At 38.1% G+C, this 19,368-nt stretch overlaps 1 protein-coding gene across 9 annotated transcripts in view; it reads left to right on the top strand.

The window, feature by feature from the left end:
- EVC2 (EvC ciliary complex subunit 2) overlaps positions 1 to 19,368 on the top strand; it is a 70,760-nt gene that overhangs the window by 8,032 nt on the left and 43,360 nt on the right. For 5 of the 9 annotated variants that reach the window (XM_042053468.1, XM_042053470.1, XM_042053463.1 and 2 more), the window contains exons 3-9: positions 4,185 to 4,345; positions 4,882 to 4,947; positions 9,405 to 9,591; positions 11,266 to 11,375; positions 12,464 to 12,586; positions 15,983 to 16,117; positions 17,577 to 17,728. In XM_042053468.1, coding sequence (XP_041909402.1) covers positions 4,185 to 4,345; positions 4,882 to 4,947; positions 9,405 to 9,591; positions 11,266 to 11,375; positions 12,464 to 12,586; positions 15,983 to 16,117; positions 17,577 to 17,728 — 934 coding nt within the window. The remainder of the gene's footprint in view (positions 1 to 4,184; positions 4,346 to 4,881; positions 4,948 to 9,404; positions 9,592 to 11,265; positions 11,376 to 12,463; positions 12,587 to 15,982; positions 16,118 to 17,576; positions 17,729 to 19,368) is intronic. The other 4 variants (XM_042053469.1, XM_042053464.1, XM_042053467.1 and 1 more) reach the window with 2 other exon arrangements.

Genomic DNA, 19,368 nt, shown 5'->3' with positions numbered 1-19,368 from the left:
CATTTAGAAACCAGTGAAAGTGACAACCATGCAGCCTGATAATGGCTTTTCTGAAAACAGCCAGAAAAATGGCAAAGATTGAAGCTGTAGGAAGAAAAGAGTGGAAGGAACAAGGAGACCTCAGAGTCTCTGTCAGGACTGGGATGCATCTCTGAAGGGGCACTGTTGATGGCACCATGGAGACAAATTGCACTTCTGAGCAGCATGGTATCCAAAAGAAAGCTCTATGCTTCTCAGTCAAAGGTTTCGGCAGCCATGTGTTAGTATTTTCCAAGGTCAGATGAATCTATTTGTTAAAAACCCCCCCGAATTCTAGAGCAGAAATCTAGAACATATGTGAAAACCACAAAATGTATTATGCCTGTACCATCCTTTCTCAGATATTCAGTGTCCAGCCTTTCAAGCAGCCAGCAGAAATCTTCAGTCCTACATCTACAATGAGAACTTACCTGAAAAGAGACAGCAGATGATTGATAAATACAATTATGTTGGCTGATGTTGATTATGCAGCAAATTATGTGGAAAAGTAGTTAAGTTCTTGTAGATCAGTTGTTCCAGTGACAGTTAAATATGTGTGGATTAGGAAAAAGTTATTTTATTTAACTGTCAATCAACACTAGAAGAAAGAATGCTACAGAAAAATGCAGCTTTACTGGCAGTAGATCCAGGGTATTATAGAACAGCCTATATTGTTAATAATTAATAGGAAGGATGAAAAAAATTCTGGAGAAAGGCAGTGGCGTGTGTTGCTATATGGACATACATCATATTGCATTGGTTGAATCTGTTTAAGCCAAACCTTCAACTGAGTACTGGGAAGATAGAAGTGGATTTGCAGAAACATCTTTATCATCATCATCAGTGTTGAGGCTGCTTAACATAATGTTAAAAACTTGCAAAATCCCCTACCTTCAGCTACTGATGATGGAGCAGCCAAATAACATGCCTGGAGACTTCTGCTGGGAGTAAGGCACATTATCTTGGGGTTGTAAGTGATGACAAAGCACAGCTTGAAAACAGACTCACCTATGTAATTATTAATCCAGAGATTCATTCAGAGTCAGGGAACATGATCAGTTAATTAAATTGGTTACTGTGGGCTTGATACTCTCTAGAGGGGGAGTAGCGGCCTTTGCTGTCGCATGTAAAGTGCAGTTGGGTGTGTTTATGGAGATGTTACACTACACAAGACACAAGATCAAAAGATACTCTATGAAGCAATTATATACTTCTTGTTGGCTGTCCTCATCCGAAATTCAGAAGGAAATGATCTGCTAAACAAGAAGCACTTTATAAAGGTAGTAGTTGCTCATCATAATTCATACCATTTGTCATTTTGACTTCTGACTCTTACAAAGCCCTATATAGAAGCTCATTCACGGTTTCTGTTTACTGTAAAGGAAAGTGCATTTCCTGTAGTCAGGCAAGAAAACAAAAAGGAAAACTGGTGCTCCACCTTCATAGGAATGGGGTGACCATTGCATTAATGTATGAGAGACACAGCATATATAAAATTAATCTTTTTCAGTGTTGTTGGGGTTTTAGGAGCTCTCCTGGGTTTTCTTTTTCTGTTAAAGGAATTTTTCCCCATACGTATTGCGGAGGGGGGACGGACACAAATGGCTGGGTACTTAAGAAAAACGAAAGAGCTGGCTACTCTTTTGTTTCACCTGGGTGTGTGGACAGTCGGTTTTCGGCATTTGGACAGAGAGGGAAGCTGCTTTCTTCGGCTGCTTTTCCTTCTGCTGGAGAAGCCCCAGAATCCCAAACCCGCCTTCCTTGCCCGGCTGGGAGCCGGGCTGTGGCCGCCCTGCCCCCCCTGTTGCTTCAAGCCTTCGCTGCGTTGTAGCCCTGCTCACCCTGCCTGCCCAGACCTCCGGGGGGTTCCCTGTTTGGATACATCTCATCTGTCACCAGGGGTTTGTGCTCGTCCCTGCCGTTCCAGCCTGCCGTTCCAGCCTGCTGTTCCCGAGGGTCCAGCCGGACACAGGGATCAGCTGCCCAGGGGTTTGTGAAGCCTTTGTCCCATCCCTTCCCGGGATCCCAGGGCACCGGTGCCGCGTGCTCCCCGAGCTCGCTCCGGAGCGCCCCCTGCAGCCGCGGGGGAACCATCGCACCTGCCCTGCTCACTGGGAGCCGCCAGCGCCCCTGCCGGCTGCGAGCGGAACTGCACCCGAGGGGAAAGGGCCCGACAGCCGAGAAGGCTGGCACTGGGTTTGTGATTGCTGTTACTGCCATAGTTATTGTTGTTTGTTTGACTGGTTATACACATATAGATATATAATAGTAAAGAACTGTTACTCCTATTTCCCATCTCTTTGCCTAAAAACCCCCTTGATTTCAAAATTATAATAACTTGGAGGGAAGGGGAGTTGCATCTGCCATTCCAAGGGAGGGGGGGGCTCCATCCTTCCTTAGCAGACACCTGTCTTTCAAACCAAGACAAGTGTATGAATATATTTATACAAAACTGCAAAGAGGCTTGATTCAGTAGTCAGAAACAGGTTTAGAGCCGTTGGAGGTGAGATACAGTATATTTGGATCTGCTGGGTTGTGCCATGGCTAGGTAAGCTAAGATTGGTATTTAGCAGGTTTGTACTGCATTGAAAATTCAGCACTGGTTTCATATTCCTTAGTCTTGAAATAGAAATATGCCATGCGTGACTGTCTTGAAAATTCCTATCCCGAGGATATATGGATATTTATTGCAGTTATATAGATTCCTGTTCTCACCGAGTTTGCCATGTTGTTTTTACGGTCCCTAAGTTAGTCTGAGCCTATTGCATTGTTTAACAGTGGTTTAAATATTTAAGTAAAACTTAAAGAAGTGAATTAAAACTGGTCATAAAATATAGACACCAGCTTTCCCCGGCCCATACATCCACAATTTTGTCCAGTATAAACTACTCCGAAATAAACATGGGGAGACAGGGAAGCTCCCCAAGTGCACATGTCCACCTAGGTGTTGTAAACAACAGGATTGCATCTCATTCATTATGTTAACAGAATTATTTTCATTGATTTGTGTGCATCAATGTTTAAGGCACCTTTTAAGGGTTCAGTTCTGAATGCTTCTTCTATTTGCAACTAATTGTATTTCCCTGTATTGTTCTTCTTACAAAGCAGTGGCTTTTCAAAAAAAAATGCTGCTTCTCTTATTAATGAGATTTTAGTGTCTTCAGCTTTTCATATTTTATTAATATGTAATAGGCTTTTTCATGGAAAAGTCATTTCACAAAATTACTTGCCTTTAAATGGGAGTTTCTGTTCATATTAATATATATTGCTCATGATTGATTTAAAAATAAGTAATAGAAGAGAATAATATTAAGTAAAGAATGAAAAAAGTATCTTCTTTAAACATAGACAACCAGCTATAATTTTAAATTTTCATAACATTTTTCTCTTCATTCAGCAGCTTTACCTTTTCGCAATTTAACATATTAAATTATTTATTTTTAGTATAAGCTTCTTTTATTAATGTCATAGGTGCTTTTACTTTAGTAGATCAAAGTGATATAATTCAAAACTGTGCCTGTTGCTTTGTGTAATATCACTGACTAACCTTTCATAAAAATTTAAGACTATAAGCTGGCATTTATATTGCTTATTACTAAATTTAGGAGCATTTGATTTGATGGTACTTCACATCAGCTGAAATGTAACTGAGACCCATCCTCAACTGAGAAGTAGTTCAGTTCTGAATATGTATTGACAAGGTCAGTGCTTAATTGAAAGACTGTATCTTTGAAGCAGAACACCTTTAGCACTGATGCCTATCACATTGTGGATTGTTTCAATTCTTTATGCTTTGCTGAAAGTTTCTTTGTGTTGAAAATATTAACAGTTGATTTATGGCTTAAACCTTGTAATTCATGCATTAAATGCTTTACATTTAAATGGCAAGAACTTTTCTGTGGGCTGTATGGAAGTTCCTTAGGGAAGAAACAGTTTTGTTCTGACTCCTGCTGGGTTTTGTGGGACAAATCTCATCTCTGTTTCCTGGCTGGCCTCAGTCTCTGTTGACTGTCATGATTTTGAGTGCTTTGAGAGAGAGTATCTCATTCTATGTGCACACAGAGCACTGGTGCCATGAGCCCCATCCTTGGCTGGACTCTGCACCGAGTGGCTGCCATGCAGGACCCAGCCTTAGCTCTAATGCTCAATGTTGCCTTGGTTTTCAGCAGTGCCCTTACGTGTGGTCATTCAGGCAAACAAAGCCTCTCACCAGCTCTTGACCTCTGCAGCCTCAGACAACCAGTGGAGCCATTCCCTGTTTGCCTTGATACCCTCATGGACAAAGAAGGTGTTGTTCAAACGAGAGTCTGATGTCAGCCTCCTTCTGGTTAGTAAAAGATGGTTTGCCGCTGTCAGTATTTGTAAGGATTGTAGCAATTCTATACAAACGGAATTTGGGAATTTACTATATAATTAGTATATTTCTAGTTCTGTCTCAGGTGATTGTGCTCATTTGGCATGACTTCAGCAACACCAACTAGTTGTGGGACTTCCAAAGAATTACTGTGGCAGATACAGCTGTGTGATTGCTGTGTAAATTGATAGACACTTAGTAATTAAAAGAATCTGTATAGTCTGATGAACCTTGTGCATAGTGTATTTTTTTTTTGTGAATTGTGATAGTCAAAAGATGAATATATCAATTAAGATTCTAATAATTACTTGTGGGAATAAGTTGTTCATACACATTTGGACTAGAAAAAAGATTTAACTGTTGGGATAACAAAACTCCTAAATTTGAAGGCAATTGGTACCTCTAATTTTTTAAAATAATTTCTTTGTTTACGTAATTTAACTTGTTGCTGAAGTTTCTGAATTATAATGTTTTCATACACTATATAGATTTTTCCCCTTCCTTCGTAGCCTGAAGATGTGTCCAATATGTCAGTGTCTTCTGAATTTGGAATAACCCTTCAGAAATGTGGTATGGTAAGTTTTCTTATATTTGTCTTGTAAGTTTGGTAGGAAGTTTATACCCTAATGACCTTTAAAAAGTGGGGACCTAATTGTGCCCATACTGAGTATTTGGGAGTACGTGCATTTTGATGTTACGATGGTCCCGCTTTCTCTGAGAGGCACCGTTTTGCAATGTTGATTCGCAGCAGAAGTCAGTGAAATCTCTCAGGCTTCAGGGTATTTTGGGTTGTGGTTGAAGTAAAAACCTGACTGTGAATTTCTAAAACTGTACATGGGCAAATCCCAATGAACTCCGGAGTAATCAGCCAAGAGGCTGAGTAGAGATAGAGACAAATTTTACAAGATGAGATAAACCTTCTGAGATATTCCCATGAGTGCCTGACCTGTGTCAAATGTGGTCTTCTTTTGAAGGATAAAGCACTGAGCCCTGTGTTGCTCTTGTGTTGTTGGGCATCCTAACACACAACCATAGAAAAGCCATTGTGTCATAGTCTGTATATTCAGTAGGGACTCACCTGCAGCACATGTGTAAATGCTTCTGAGGAGCAAAGACCTCCCTATTGTAAGAAATTTTTTAACTTCCAATTTTATTTTTACCTAGACTGTTATTTTTCCTTTTTTTTTTCCCCTTTTTTTCTTTTTCCCTTTTTTTCTTTTCTCTTTTTTTACACTGGATGAAGCAGGTATGAATTTTTACAATTACAGACAGTTCATCTTAGCTGTCTCCTGGAGAGAGAGCGAGCACATCCAACTTCAGGATCAATCTGAATTCAGCCACTGAAATGCTGTCTATGGAGGTAGAGGATGACATTATAACCTTCTCCAGATCAGTTGTGTAGAGAAGAATGAATATGCATCACATCTCATGGCACTAATTACCTCTAATGTTGTTATTGAAATGCCAGCATATCATGATTAATGAGGCTGATTAGTGAGCATTTCAGCATTTCAGGACGTAGTAACACAGAATCTTCTGCTTTTCTGCCTGTGGATTCCCAGTTGCTATACCAGAGCCTCTCAGAAACAGACTTTGAGACAGTCCCATGTTGTTTTCTGTGCTGTTCCCAACACAGCCTCACACAGGCTCACTAAAAGCTGCAAAATAACTTCTGTAGGAGATTAAAGGTAATCTGTTGTAGATGCTGGGTTTATCAGAAAATATTTTTGTAGTGCTATTAGTTACAAATTACTGAAAACTATACAATTATATGTGATTATCTTCCACCAGCAAATGCAGTTCACATTTTTCTTGGCTTACCTTGTCTTCTACTTCAATCCTATTTTAAGTGAACAAATGCTTTCATGCTAAGAGACAGACTGGCCATATGGTGGTCTTTAGCTGTTTTAAATAGAAAAAAAGTGAATTTTACACATTTTCCTCCTGCAATTAGTGGCTCCTCAGAGCATGGAGGTGTTGTATGTTTACTTCTTGGAGTCAGGATTTTTCGAACATCTTAATGTAGAAATAGCCTTATTGAAACTGAGGTGTTTAAATTTTACCAGTGCTTCCAGCACCTACTCTCTTCCATAATTTCAGAAATGATTTTCTTTAAGAGCTTCATTCTATAGTATGACATGAACTTTTCTGTAATAGTACTTCACGATGACAATAATCCTTAGCAGAGCTGAAATAAATCTTCAAATTTAGTTGCTTGTGTTCTAAGACTTTTACCTGTCTTGTGTCTTAATCTCCTAAGCATTCGTGCACTGGAGGTTATCAATGGTGCACTGGAGGTTATAATCTTTTTTCCTCCCTCCTTTCCTGTTTCTAGTTGTTCTTATTCCTAACAAAGATCCTCCATTCCTTTCAAGCTCCATGGCAATTCCTCCTCTCTTTTTTTCCTGTGGTGTCCATGCTCTTGCTGTGGTTCTTTCATGCCAGTCTCCCAGGTACCCAAAGTGAGATTGCTTGCAGGGGGTGATGACACACGTGGGACACTTCAGCAGCAGAGAACAAACAGAGTAGGTGCTGCATCATCAGTGGCTGCCATTGGGTTTGGTTCCTGTAGGTGGCTGGCAGCCACTGCTCCAAAAGCAAGAAAAAACATATTCAGGCAAATTAGAGGAGCAACTTGAAGATAACCAGTGGTCACTGATTGCAGTGGCAGCACTTTATAGAAGAGTTGTTTCTAGGGACAGTCAAACCAAAGAGCTTACCTGTTGCTTGATTCTCATCTGCTTCTTTCAGGGGAAAAAATAATCCAAGTTCTTTCAACCTCTTTCCAATTGAGCTTAAGTCTGACTGCTAGTCAAAAATAAAGGAGGAAAAGCATTTATTTAATATTAATGAGAAATGAAACAAATGTAGTCTTTTGGCCACTTGAGGAAGATTGTAGTAGGAGATAGGCAATACAATTGAGATTCCTCTGAAGGAATTTATTTATCCTTTATTTAATCGCTGAATTAAGAATTTTATTAAATGAAACTAAATGAAGAGAAGGAGAATGACCAGTGTGTGGCAGCGTGCATTAAACCTCCTGCCAAGTGGAAGGAGAGGGCTCATGCTGCCATATGGCCCTGCCTGCCTGTGAAAGTGCACATGGTCATTTCTCTGCCTATTTTACTGTAGGAGTTTGTTTAAATTGCTGTTTGCATCTCCTCTCCCCAAATGTAAAGGAATACATCTGTGCCTGATTAGAAGCACAGGAAGAGACCCTGAAATCCTCATTTTTTATCCTCAGCTCACCAGAAGAGTTAGGGAATGGTATGGGAAAATGAAGGGAGGAAAAATACGTTCTATTTCCCCATTTCCCCAGCTCTCTCTTTTGCTCATTTGTCTGCAGAAGCCCATCTGTGCTTACTGTGGAGCATAGTACGGTATTAACAACTCATGAAATTTGAACCTTGCATCTTTTAAGGTCTACTTTCTTGTTTTGGCAGTTGGCTCAGGGTCTCTTGTTTTGTGGATTTGGATTTTCTTTGTGGTTTTGAGACTTTTTTTTCCTATTTCGTTTTGGTTTTGCTTTTCAAAGCAAGTATCTAGCCTTTGTGATTGCACGGGAAATGTTGAAAGGCATGTTGACTGCACCATGCCAGTTCAGAAACCAGAAGAGAGAAAATCTGACCAAATATAGTACATTTTTAATACTTGATGATTTTAAGTCTCAGAAGTTGAGATATAACTCATGATATACAAGCATATGTAATTGGTAATGGTTTCCTCAGAAATATAACTAAGCCTATTTTTATACATGCATGAATACATACATTTTTATACATTGTGTGCAGCATCTAGTACAAGAAATAGTTGGGAATTTCATCACTTAAATAGAGAAACGCAGACTAAGCCATAATAATTTCATTAAGCTGTTTCTTCTCTTTGATTCATGTAATTCTAAAACTGTGAATTTGGTGCTGTGCTGAATTAGTATGAAATGCAAAGGTTGGTGGTGCACAATGAGACCATAGCTACATGTATCAAACCCTGTGGCTACCATGAACTCTGGTGTGATTTCTGAAGTCTTATCACAATTCGTATTTTTAGAACTCATTTTTTGTGAGGACTGCTTTATTATTTTATATTTGCTGGTGTTCAGATACAGTGTAGACATTTCCTAAAAAGGAAGATCTAAAAAGAGAAAGGTTTGGCCTGAATCATAATTCTGTCGGTTAAAGGACTATTAATTTAGTGTCATTATTTGAAACCTCATAAATCATCATGAATATACCATAGATCACCATATTATTATAGATCTTATAACTATTTAGACAGTTCTGGTTTAATACGAGTTACAGAGGAAGGCTGTTTGGAAGGTGAGAGGTTAGTAAGCAATTCTGTCCTCAAAGTAATTTCATTTAGAGGGTATAATTGCTCAATAAGACTTAAGGGTTCAATGGAATAAATTAATAAAATCACATGAGGGCATGTGGCTAGAGATTGGTGATTAGCGTATGACCTTCACCACTAATTGGAAGCAGAGCCATGAGCTCCCAAGTTCACTGGTGGCTCCATCTGCCCTCACATGAGAAGGGCAAGTTGAGACAGCTGGTGTCCTGGCAGAGAATGTGGTCGCTATGAAGAAAAGGGAAATAGAGACCAAAACTACATGGAGAGAATGAATTTGCAGTGAGGCAGCTTGCAAAAGAAACATCTTTGTGGTGCTAAAGTTCAAATTTAAGAATTTTCCAGACTCTGGTTATAAAGTTATGATCCAGTTTTTTGTTGTATGCAGTATCACAGGGATATTCAGATTTTTGATTACACTTCTGGTCCTGTATGAGCTGGGGTTCCACCTTTTGGCTTTCTGCCACTGTCTCCAAGCAATAGCTTGACATACCAAAGATTAAAATCTCACTGGGAGTGTGAGATCAAACTGAGTGTAGTTTCATTTGCAGGTAACTCAGAATACCTTCGGAAAATAAGTTTACACAGATAATGAAGTTTTATTTGTAATCAAGGCTATGAATTTTACTGTTAAGATGCACATACAGCCGTCTTGAACCATTAGTACTAATATTTCTATTTTCAGGTGGATGTTGAACATGACCCTCAAACTGCATACATCACACTTGTGGTTAATAACACCAACACATTGCTCTCAACAAATATCACAGATCTTACCCTCCTGGACACCATCACTGGTCTACATGTTCAAGAAACCAGTGGGAATAAGACCACAGATGGCATACAGATTTACAGGAAAAAATCCTTGCAAGGTAACAAAATCTGGAGTAAAGTACCCTTGATAACACATGTCAAAGTGCATCTGTTAAAATCACAGTATTTATTTATTCGTTTGTTTATTTATTGTGGTGTAAATTATTTCATTATCAGTTAATACAGGTGGAAAACTCCAGGAAAGGTTTTGGGCTGCAGTTTCCAATTCTGTCAGCTCACTGGTAACTGTTTTGACTCCCACCTTTGAACAGCTTCCAGTCTCCCAGGCACAGACTGAGCCTCCTGTACTTTGTAAAAGTTGCTGACATCAAAAATGAAAGAGAGTCTTTCACAATAGTATTTTTTCCTTTGGGATATTTTTTATAACTTCTGCAAAAGGCATTTTAATCATATTTTGAGCCTTCTTTAGCCAAGTGTGGCAGCTCAGCTTGCTGAGGTATTAAGATGCATTGGAATTGCAAAAGGCCATGCAAACAGGGAAAACAATTCATCAGAAATAAGGCAGCTCTTCTCAATATGTGTTCTCTCCAAACTGAACAAATTATAAAGTGAAAGCAAGTAATAGAGGGATGAACCTGTTCCAGTCTTGAAATCAGCTTGTTCCTTTGCTAATTGGTAGCAGTTGAACCAGTGCACACGCATTAAATTTTATCTTTCTTGATTTCTTCATCTCCTTTTTCCTAATCACAAGCATGTTGAAAATTAGCAGCTTGCTTTTGTGAGTCATGATGTTTCTCCAGGAGCTTCAGAAGTGTTCACTGATACCTGTTCATGATCAAACTATCTATGATTGTGATAGTTTTACGGTGAAAGATTTCCAAATAGAAAGGGAAATAAGTAGACTGGGGGCTGCTGTCGGATTGCAGTTGGATAGCCAAACTCCATTTCTAATAACAGTAGTGTGAGCAGTGATACTGATTGCAGGACTGGTCTTTTTGAAACTGTCAAGGAATTTCTAGCTTTCCACAGAGATTTCCTAGAAACAATTATCTCTGAGAAATAATAGAAAAATAGCTTGCATAGCTGATCTAGTAAGTTAGGTTGGGGCTGCTACATAATTTATTTATAATTACTGAATCTGGAGTTGAAGCTAGCTTTTCCAGACAAGTCAGTGGGAAAAATACTGAAGTGGTAGAAAATCCAGCGGAACAGATTCCTGTGCAGTTTGAGGTTTTGGTCATTACTATGTTAATCCTGAAGTCAGCCCATACCTTGCCACTAGGGCTGGACAGAAAGGCTGTGTCTGCACTGTCCTATGTACTGTCATGCTCAGTGTTGGCCATAATAATTTTTCATTACTTCACTGTGCTGTGAATCAAAATTTACCTGAAATCTGTCAGATTTCTCTGGTTTCAACAGGAGGAGAATCAACAAGTTAGTGGTTAAAATGTAAACAGCTCATTTTACCAAAAAAAAAAAAAAAATTACATAGCTCATGTAGAGTTTTGGTATCAAAAAATAATGCTTTTGGGTAGGTTGGGGCATCATTTAATGCAGTTTCCAGATCCTGGGCCAAATTTGCTTGAGTTCTTAGAGGCAGCAGATATGAAGGATGTTGCTGAGCTCAAGTGGCCATGAACTGTCTGCTCTGGATATATGGCATCTGCTATATCAGAAAGGAAAAGCTCCAGTGCTGTCCCAAGCCTTCCCTAGGGATCTTTGAGAAATTTTCCTGGAACAGAGCAAATCTATCCATATCCCTGTTTTAATAGGTGGAGAACACTTTGCAATCAACTACTCTGCACTTCTTGATGCAGAAGGGACGTGGCATGGCAGGGTCTTGACACTGCCTGCGAAGCTAACTTTCAGGAGTTCTTCACAGGTATTCTGTTCACAATTTTATTCTGCTCTTCACAATTTTTGTAAAAAAAACCAGTCTCCAGGGTGGTTCTTGTGTGTCTAAACAATGAGGCCATCATGTAATGAAATGAAACTCTTAGGCTGATTGTTTACCATGAATTTATAAATACATAAGTTATTCTTCGTAGCTTAAGAAGTCATAGACCTCCTTAAGTAAAGTATTTTTGTGTGTTTTCTTGAAGCCTTTCTCTCTACTTTTCATATTTCTCTTCAGTTCATCAGTCCATCCTGGAAATAAGTGTCCCACATACTTAATATGTATTCCTGAAGTCTGTGAGAGATCGAAAGTTTTGCCATATTTTTATAATAAAATAATTTCTTTTAACTGAAAAACAAGTTGCAGGAAAGGAATGCTCATTGCTCATAAGAAATAAGAAACTTTTAGTATGAGTTTTCAAGGTCTGAAATTTTCAGAGAAGCTGAGAAATCTCTATCCTTGCTGATTTTTGAGAACTCTGTTGCACCAGGCTCTGAAACAACTGGTCTAATGCTGGAATTAGCCTGGCTTTGGGTAGGAGACAGAAACCAAGTGGTTTCTGCCAAAGTAAAATTTTTCAATTCTTAAATATGGCTTGATGGTTTTTCTGTGGTTTTCGTAATTACTTGTAATTATAATCTGAAGATGTATTTTCATTTCAATTGCCTTGCTCCTTGGTTTTGGAGGAAAAAATGTTCCATGTGTATGGGAGTGGTACTAGAGTGGTAGAGAGGAAAACTCAAAAAATAGGGCATGGTAAAAGTAGAGATATATGTACTGACTGTGGCTTCTGTTCTGTGCATTCTCAATCAGATTTTATAGGCACAGAAAAATGTAATACTGTGTGCATTGGGATATGGGGAGTGTATCCCACAGAGCAGCTGCTTCCATGTCTTTAAGTGTTACTAGGCCTAAGTACACTGCATTTTCCTATCAGTTTTATTTCAGCTTTAAGCTTAATGAGAAATATAGCTTATCTTCCAAGGAGAAGCTTTTCTAGAGACTCTAGGCTGTTTGCCAGTGGATTCTGCTTTTTTTTTTTTAATACAGGTAATTTTTTGTGTCTCTCTCAGAATAAAACACATCTCGTATCATTGACAGCATCATTCACCATAACAGAAGAAGAAAAGACCAAGGTAAATTCTATGATTTGGTATTACATTGACTCTCCTGCTTATACTTCTGGACAATCAAAAGTAAGTCCTAGGACCTAAGGATGTACTTGTGTACTTGTGTCTCATCACTCAGCTGTTTGCTAGTAATCATACACAGATTTTAAGAAGAAGAAATCAGGATTTGAGATAAGGGGTCTTTTTTGTCTTAAACCAGCAATATTTAGTATGGAGAATCTAAAAATGCCATTATACTCCTTGCCATATTCTTTCATTTGAGGAATCGTCTAGGCACGGGAAACTGTGATGAGGAGTATGCTCACTGGCTGCTGCGCCTAACCACCATGAGAAAGCTTTTTGCTTTTCCAAAAGGGTAAAGTTATCCTCCACCCATTGAGGAAAGGTTTCTGTATGATGCTGATACTCAAGCCTGAGAAATAAAACTGCAGAAAGAGTGGCATAGTTTATGCTTCCTTTAATTTTTTAACTAATCCTTCTTCCAATATGACTTTCTGTTCTTGGCTTCTGAAGTAATTCTGAAAAGTGATTTTTAACAGGCCAGATAAACCTTCAAAATTACATTGATTGCAGCAGCGTTATTCTTCTAGATAACTTATTTTATTAAAAAACTCTACTTCATCCATCTGTTTCATTGCTAGACTAATCTCTTCACCAAACTTGTTTTTCTCCCCCAGCCTCTCATTAACTTGACAGGCTGCTCTTGCAGGGGGTCGTTTTTGAAGAAGCTGTGGCTTGGTTGGCAAAAGTACTGGGATTATTTGTGTTCAGGCAGAAGCAAACAGTTTGTTCCAAAGAACATTCTTGCCATGGCTGTGCATGTGGATAAGGCTTGCCTGAATAGGTCCTGAGCACTAAACCACTCATTCTTTCCATGGACCTATCCCATGAGTTTCTCTCTGCCTTCAGAATAAGTAATCTGTTTGGAGGTAGGGCATGGGGGCCTCTTTTTCCAGTATTCTCTTCTGCTGGGGATCTCTGCCTTCTCAGCTTTCATTATTGTAATAGATACATGTCCAGATGTGACTTTCTCATAATTGAAGATCAAGTGCCCATTCTGTTAAAATGAAAGCCATAATTAAACATGATGTGAAGTAAAACTATACATAAGCTAGAGAACTCATTGTCCCTGGATAAATATCTAGTAATATTTAAAAGGATTGGGTGTTTGTATAGCTAAGAATTACAAATAGACTTGCCATAAATCTTATTTTTTGAGAACTCTTAGAGGTGTAAACCATTCAGTAACTGACTGGGTTAGAAAAATAGCTTCATGAATGGTTTTCTGTAAAGTTTGGTATGAATTGATCTGCAGCAGTTGCTGAAGTCTTAAGCTGAGACTGTAAGCTACAATTGTCTCAACCCACCATGAAAATTCCTGCAATCTGTTATTATACATAAAACCTTTTTAGTGTGTTTATTATTTTTTCCAGTTTGAACTTGATAGTTAGACCTCAGAAAGTTCTTGTGAACTATTCTGTAGGTAGGTAAAATTAGCTCAGCTGCATTTGAACTCAGTAAATGAACAGGTTTTGTAATTAAAACCTGTGGTAAAGATGTGTGGAAAATATTGTAAATTTTTGAAAAATAAAGCTTAGAAATTATTTAACACATCATGTTTCACATGCGTAATATTTGACTTTGGGCTGTGGCCAAGCATAAGGTGTTTTGGAATGAAATCAGTTTGTGCAAGGAAATAGGATTAGCTGGAGAAGGTGTGATATATTGTATTTCATCCATATTGTCAGCTCTCCATCTCAGATTTATTTATTAAAAGTAATTATTTAAGCCTGTTCATGGGTATGTTAAAGCAAATGCACATATGTGACTAAGTGGGTTGTAAATGTTGACTTTGGGAATGACAAGCAAAGAATTAATTATGTAGTCATGGCAGTGTCATGCTACATTGGTCCCATCAGCTTTCTCAAGGTTTGCTTGCACGCTTAGATACTATGCTGTTCTTTAAAGTTTTACAAACCCTGTGGATTTCTCTTCTGTGCCACTGGAAGAAAGTGCTTAGTTGCCTGGAACAAGGTACTTTTGTGGATTATGAAAAAAATGTAGGTGCTGCTTATCTGACTGTCTGTGCCAGGTGTCTTCCCACAGCATTTCAGGGCCTGTGAGTACTTTGTGCCTCTGCCCTTGGCTGGCAGAGTTTGATGCTGAATTGGATACTAGTGAAAATGGAAGTTCTCCCATCTAAACATGTGGCATGGGATAGGTGATAATAATTCCTTTGATCTTATTTTGACGAGGCTTGCTTCCCTCAGCATCCTGCAAAGCAGTGGGAGCACATCAGTTCTTGAAAGAAACTTGGGCCTGTAATGCCTCTTCCCATTATTGGGATGGCTTCCATTGAGAAGCTGAACCTGTGAGACAGCAAAGTCTGACATCATGCAGTTCCTTTCAGTTAGAGATGTGACAGATTATCAATGTACAAAAACATATCAGAGAGAGCAAAACTAGGCAGTAAAGGATAAAATTCCACTGTTCAGTTGCAATAAACTATTTTCAGATTTTGGGCCATGTTTGAGTATTGCTTCCTGTGCAGAATTACCATTGACTCCATGGAATGCTGTCATATTTCTGCTCCAAGAGAAGACCAAAGCTAGCTTGCAAGCAGCATGTTAATTATTTACAGTTCCTAGCTCCAGGAGAGTGATTAGTTTGTGGTGAAACATTATACTAATAGCTGTGCAATGTTTTTCATTGAAAGATCTCATAGAACTAAACAAACACTGAATTAACTTTTTCTACCTAGAGCATGAAGTAAAAATTAATTTTTAATGCAATTCAATTTAAAGATTAAGTTAAGAGCTAAAGTGAAAGGCCTACAAAGTTCTTACGTGGCTCGTGGTTCCACTGGTTCATATCTGGTTTGTGCCACTCTTTTCTGATTTAGGCTAATGCATGAACTGCAAGGTTGCATGCAGATTGAGTGGCTTTGTGATTGGGTCAGTTGCATGTTTATTCTGAAATCATATTGATACTTTTTCCCTATGGTGTTTACTCAGTTTCATTGAATCAAGAAATGGCCATTGATTAAAGTAGCCAACATCTGACTGACTTTCCAGAGCCTATGAGCATCAAATGCCATCAATTTCAATGAGACTTCTTAGAAGAGTCTGGCAACTTTGGAAAATAGGCTGTTAAGAACAGGACATCCAAAAGTCACTGCAAAAAAATTCAGTCTGTGGAGTTCTGTTTCTTGGAATTACACAGGAATTTGGACTAGGTGAACATAGCAAAGTGTGCCGACTTGGGAACGTATTGAAAATACACACTTGTTTGAAAATATTCATTAAGATGTAGTAATAACAATGCTGAGAAATCCTGAAGTCATGTGAAGCCATTTAAAAATAATTTACTGTTTGCTTAGTCACAATCTTTGAAGTACAGTTATGATCTGATCTTTATATATATTTAAAATATCATTTTAATTAAATGATCTTTTAATTTCAGATTTTATACAGCCATGGCATCAGTGCTTCAGGGTTCTTCATTGCTTTTTTCGTTTCCCTTGTGTTGACATGTGCTGTTTTTTTCATCATTTACCAAACCCAAATATTAAAATGGAGTTTCTGTAGTAAAAACCAGGTGAGTTGTACTGTCTGTGAGGGTAAGTTATTTAATTTTTTTCACTGATTATATGTGATGATATAACTTGCTAACTAAGATTGTCTGAAGAGTTTTTGAAGATTAATAAAAAGCCACCAAGTGATGGATTTGGCTCGCAGGTAATGTAACCTCTATGGCCTCTAATCTTTAGTGCAATCAGATTTAGAGGTGAGTGTAAGAATGATACCCTGCTCAAAACAACTGCTGTCAGTACCTAGATGTTGGCTCTAGATCAGAGGGAGATTACCCTTTACCTGTTGGTTGCTTTCCATATTCTTCTCTTCCTCCCCTCTGTCCCTCAGAATTAGAAGCAGGATGTCTCTGGGTTATAAGCAATTTCCAGGGGAGTAGACAACTTACCTTGAGTACGGCAACTTGGGTGAATTTTTTTTTCTGATTATCAGGAATAAGGATTTGAATTTTGGTCTTAGTTTATTCAATGTACATTAGTATCTTCAGTGATTAAGCAAAACAGATGCGATTGGGGATGAGCATTTTCGTTGTTCTGTGCCAGTCTGAGGAAAGTATTTCAGTACATACTGGACCAGAGAAAGAAAATACAGAAGCTGATAAATATTAATCAAGTTGGTGCAATTCCAGCCTTTCCTTCTATTAATTATTTTTGTATTTATGTAAAGCAGAACAACTTCATTGGGAGGGATCTAGAGATCTTAGTCAGAATATTACATTGATTGGACCAGTCCTAGGAGAGTTGTGCTGAGAGGTTTGAATCCCTTGTCTGCCCAAAGGGAGCTGGATCTCTCATCTCCCTGGACTGACTGGAGTAGCTCACAAACCACTTGGCAGCCTTTCTGTGGGTAAAAATTACACCACCAATAACTTTTATTTATTTTAGGTCTGAAGAATTAATCTCTTGAAATGAAATGGACGTGACTTATATCTTTTTACAAAAGCAACTGTGATAATGAAATAGTAAAAAAGGTCCATCTTGGTCTAGCATCAAATATTTAGAGTGGGATTTTTGCACAATATTATTAGCCCTCAGTCTCAAAGTCTCTGTGAACTGAGTCACTTCCATCATGCACAGGATTAGTTTTTCCATGTTGTTCACCTCATAATCCTGTAGTTTTGCCATATGTAATTTGTAAACCACAGAAATTTTTATTAAAAATTACCTAGGAAGTTTGAAGTGGAAGATAACTTCCTAGATGACTTTCACAAGTGTTCTGTGTTCTCTGTTTCTTCATCTGTATTCCAGATCAGTTATATACTAAAAAAGATCAGTCTGAAATAAAAGTAATATATTTGATTTCAGATACATATCTGAATTGCACAACCTCTTTATACTCTTTACAGCTCTACAGTTTGATGATAAATAGAAATCTTCTCACCCAAAGTTAAACTGCAGATCAGACACTCATTATACATTTTTTTAATAATCTAAAATTTTCTACTTCTTCTTTCTTTTTTTTTTAAGGAGATACAGCCTGAACACAACCAAAATCACAAACTGGAGCATTCTCAATTTAATTCAGGGGATCTGTTTAGTGAAGATATAATTTTGAATGACCAAATCATTGATATTCTGTCCTTTGAAGAACCTGGGAACATGCTTCAGGCTTTAGAAGAGTAAGAATTCACTGCATCACATTTATTATTTTTACCATCAGCCAAATCTTTGAATATGTTTTGAGTATCTGCTCTTCATTGTTTTTTTAATAGTGTCTGTTTACACGTTACTGCGCTACCTTAGGTTTTTGACCTGTTTTAAACAATCATCTATGGGAACAGAAAGCCATCATATTTCATATTGATTCACCTATAGAAGTCACAACTCCATCCAGGCCTTAGACATGCAAGTTTTCCAATCCAAATAAACACCTTGCTTTGTCTTTCTGTGGTTCAGTAGGTGAAGGGAAACTTCTTGGTGTGCAAAAAAATACTGAAACACAGTATTCTACTATTGCTTAACACATTAAGCTGTCAAAAACATGGCTTTTGTCCTAGAAAAGAGAGCCCCTGCTGAGTGCCTGCATTACTGTTCAGCAGTGTATCTTGAAAACACTTGGATCAGAGTCTAAGGTGTGACAGTCTGTAGTGCTGCCAGAAAGATACCATGTACCTGTGATTGGTGGGACTGCTTGGTAGAGCACAGAAACACTCCTGATACCGTTGAAAGGCTTTTTGACAGAAACATGCCACTGTTAAAGGTCATCTGTTCTTCAGCCGAATTTTATAAAAAGGTGTGATGTGAGGATGAGCAGATGTTGTTTATGCAGTCTTACCATTACCTCCTGGTAAGTGAAATTAAAGGCAGTGTTATGCAACTATAAAATCTCTGGAAGCTGGAAAGTTACAGGGTTGAATTTTCTTTCTTAAAGGTTAACTAACAGCATTATTATTTTCTGCCTTTCCCTGATAATTGGGAACTTACCTCTGTAAATTGCACATTGGTTCTTGATTTTATAACTGTATAGCAACTCAGGCTTTGAGAAGACTTATCCTGAAAATCATTTTGTGAATATTAAGAACAGGATCAAACGTTTTTTTAAACTCGCTTTAGTATTAATTTATTTCAGGGATAGTTAGTATCTAGCTAGGTTGAAAAAAATTGCTGCACTATTTTCAGATACATTACGGATTAGAAAGGCAAATATTCTTGCAAACCTTTGGAAAGGTTTATTTTTATAACAGGTTTATTTCTAAACCTATAAAACAGAATTTGTGTCTTAGTTTGAATATGTGTCCAAGGGCTAAAGTTTTTAAATGTTTTGAGGAAGTTAGTGCACATGTCTCTTGCTTCCTTTTCTTTCCTCAGTTTCTATTTTCTTTACCTCTAAAGAGATAGAGCGTTGCAGTGAATAAAGTAGATGCCCATGAGTCAACACTCACTAACCTGCTCCACCTTCTAAGATGTCTTTCCCTTTTTCCAGGATTAGGATAGTAGATAGACCACAAAGGTATTCAGAGTTACAGTGATTCCTGATGATTGAAAGGGTGATAGGTATGTTCAGCCAAACAACATCATCTTGCTTGTATGCTAGCTTCGTAATTCCTTCTGCATGTTTTGGTGCAGGTATGTTTCATTTTTGTCTACATGACACACATACAAGCTTGCCAGCATAATTGATAACATCCTTTTCATTCCACTGTCATGGTTGGAATCATTCTGGTCTTTCAGATACAAATGAGAAAAATAACTCTGAAAAGTAAGAGCCACATGTTTTTTCTTCTTTGCAACATAAATCTGTGTTGTGTTTTAAGAAGTG

Source organism: Corvus kubaryi, unplaced genomic scaffold, assembly GCF_017639235.1.
Source record: "Corvus kubaryi isolate FWS band 111438036 unplaced genomic scaffold, C.kubaryi_AGA036_p1.0 split1-131, whole genome shotgun sequence".
Taxonomy (NCBI): Eukaryota; Metazoa; Chordata; class Aves; order Passeriformes; family Corvidae; genus Corvus; species Corvus kubaryi.
The sequence above is the reverse complement of the archived record's forward strand: the minus strand, read 5'-3'. Positions and strand labels throughout refer to the sequence as shown.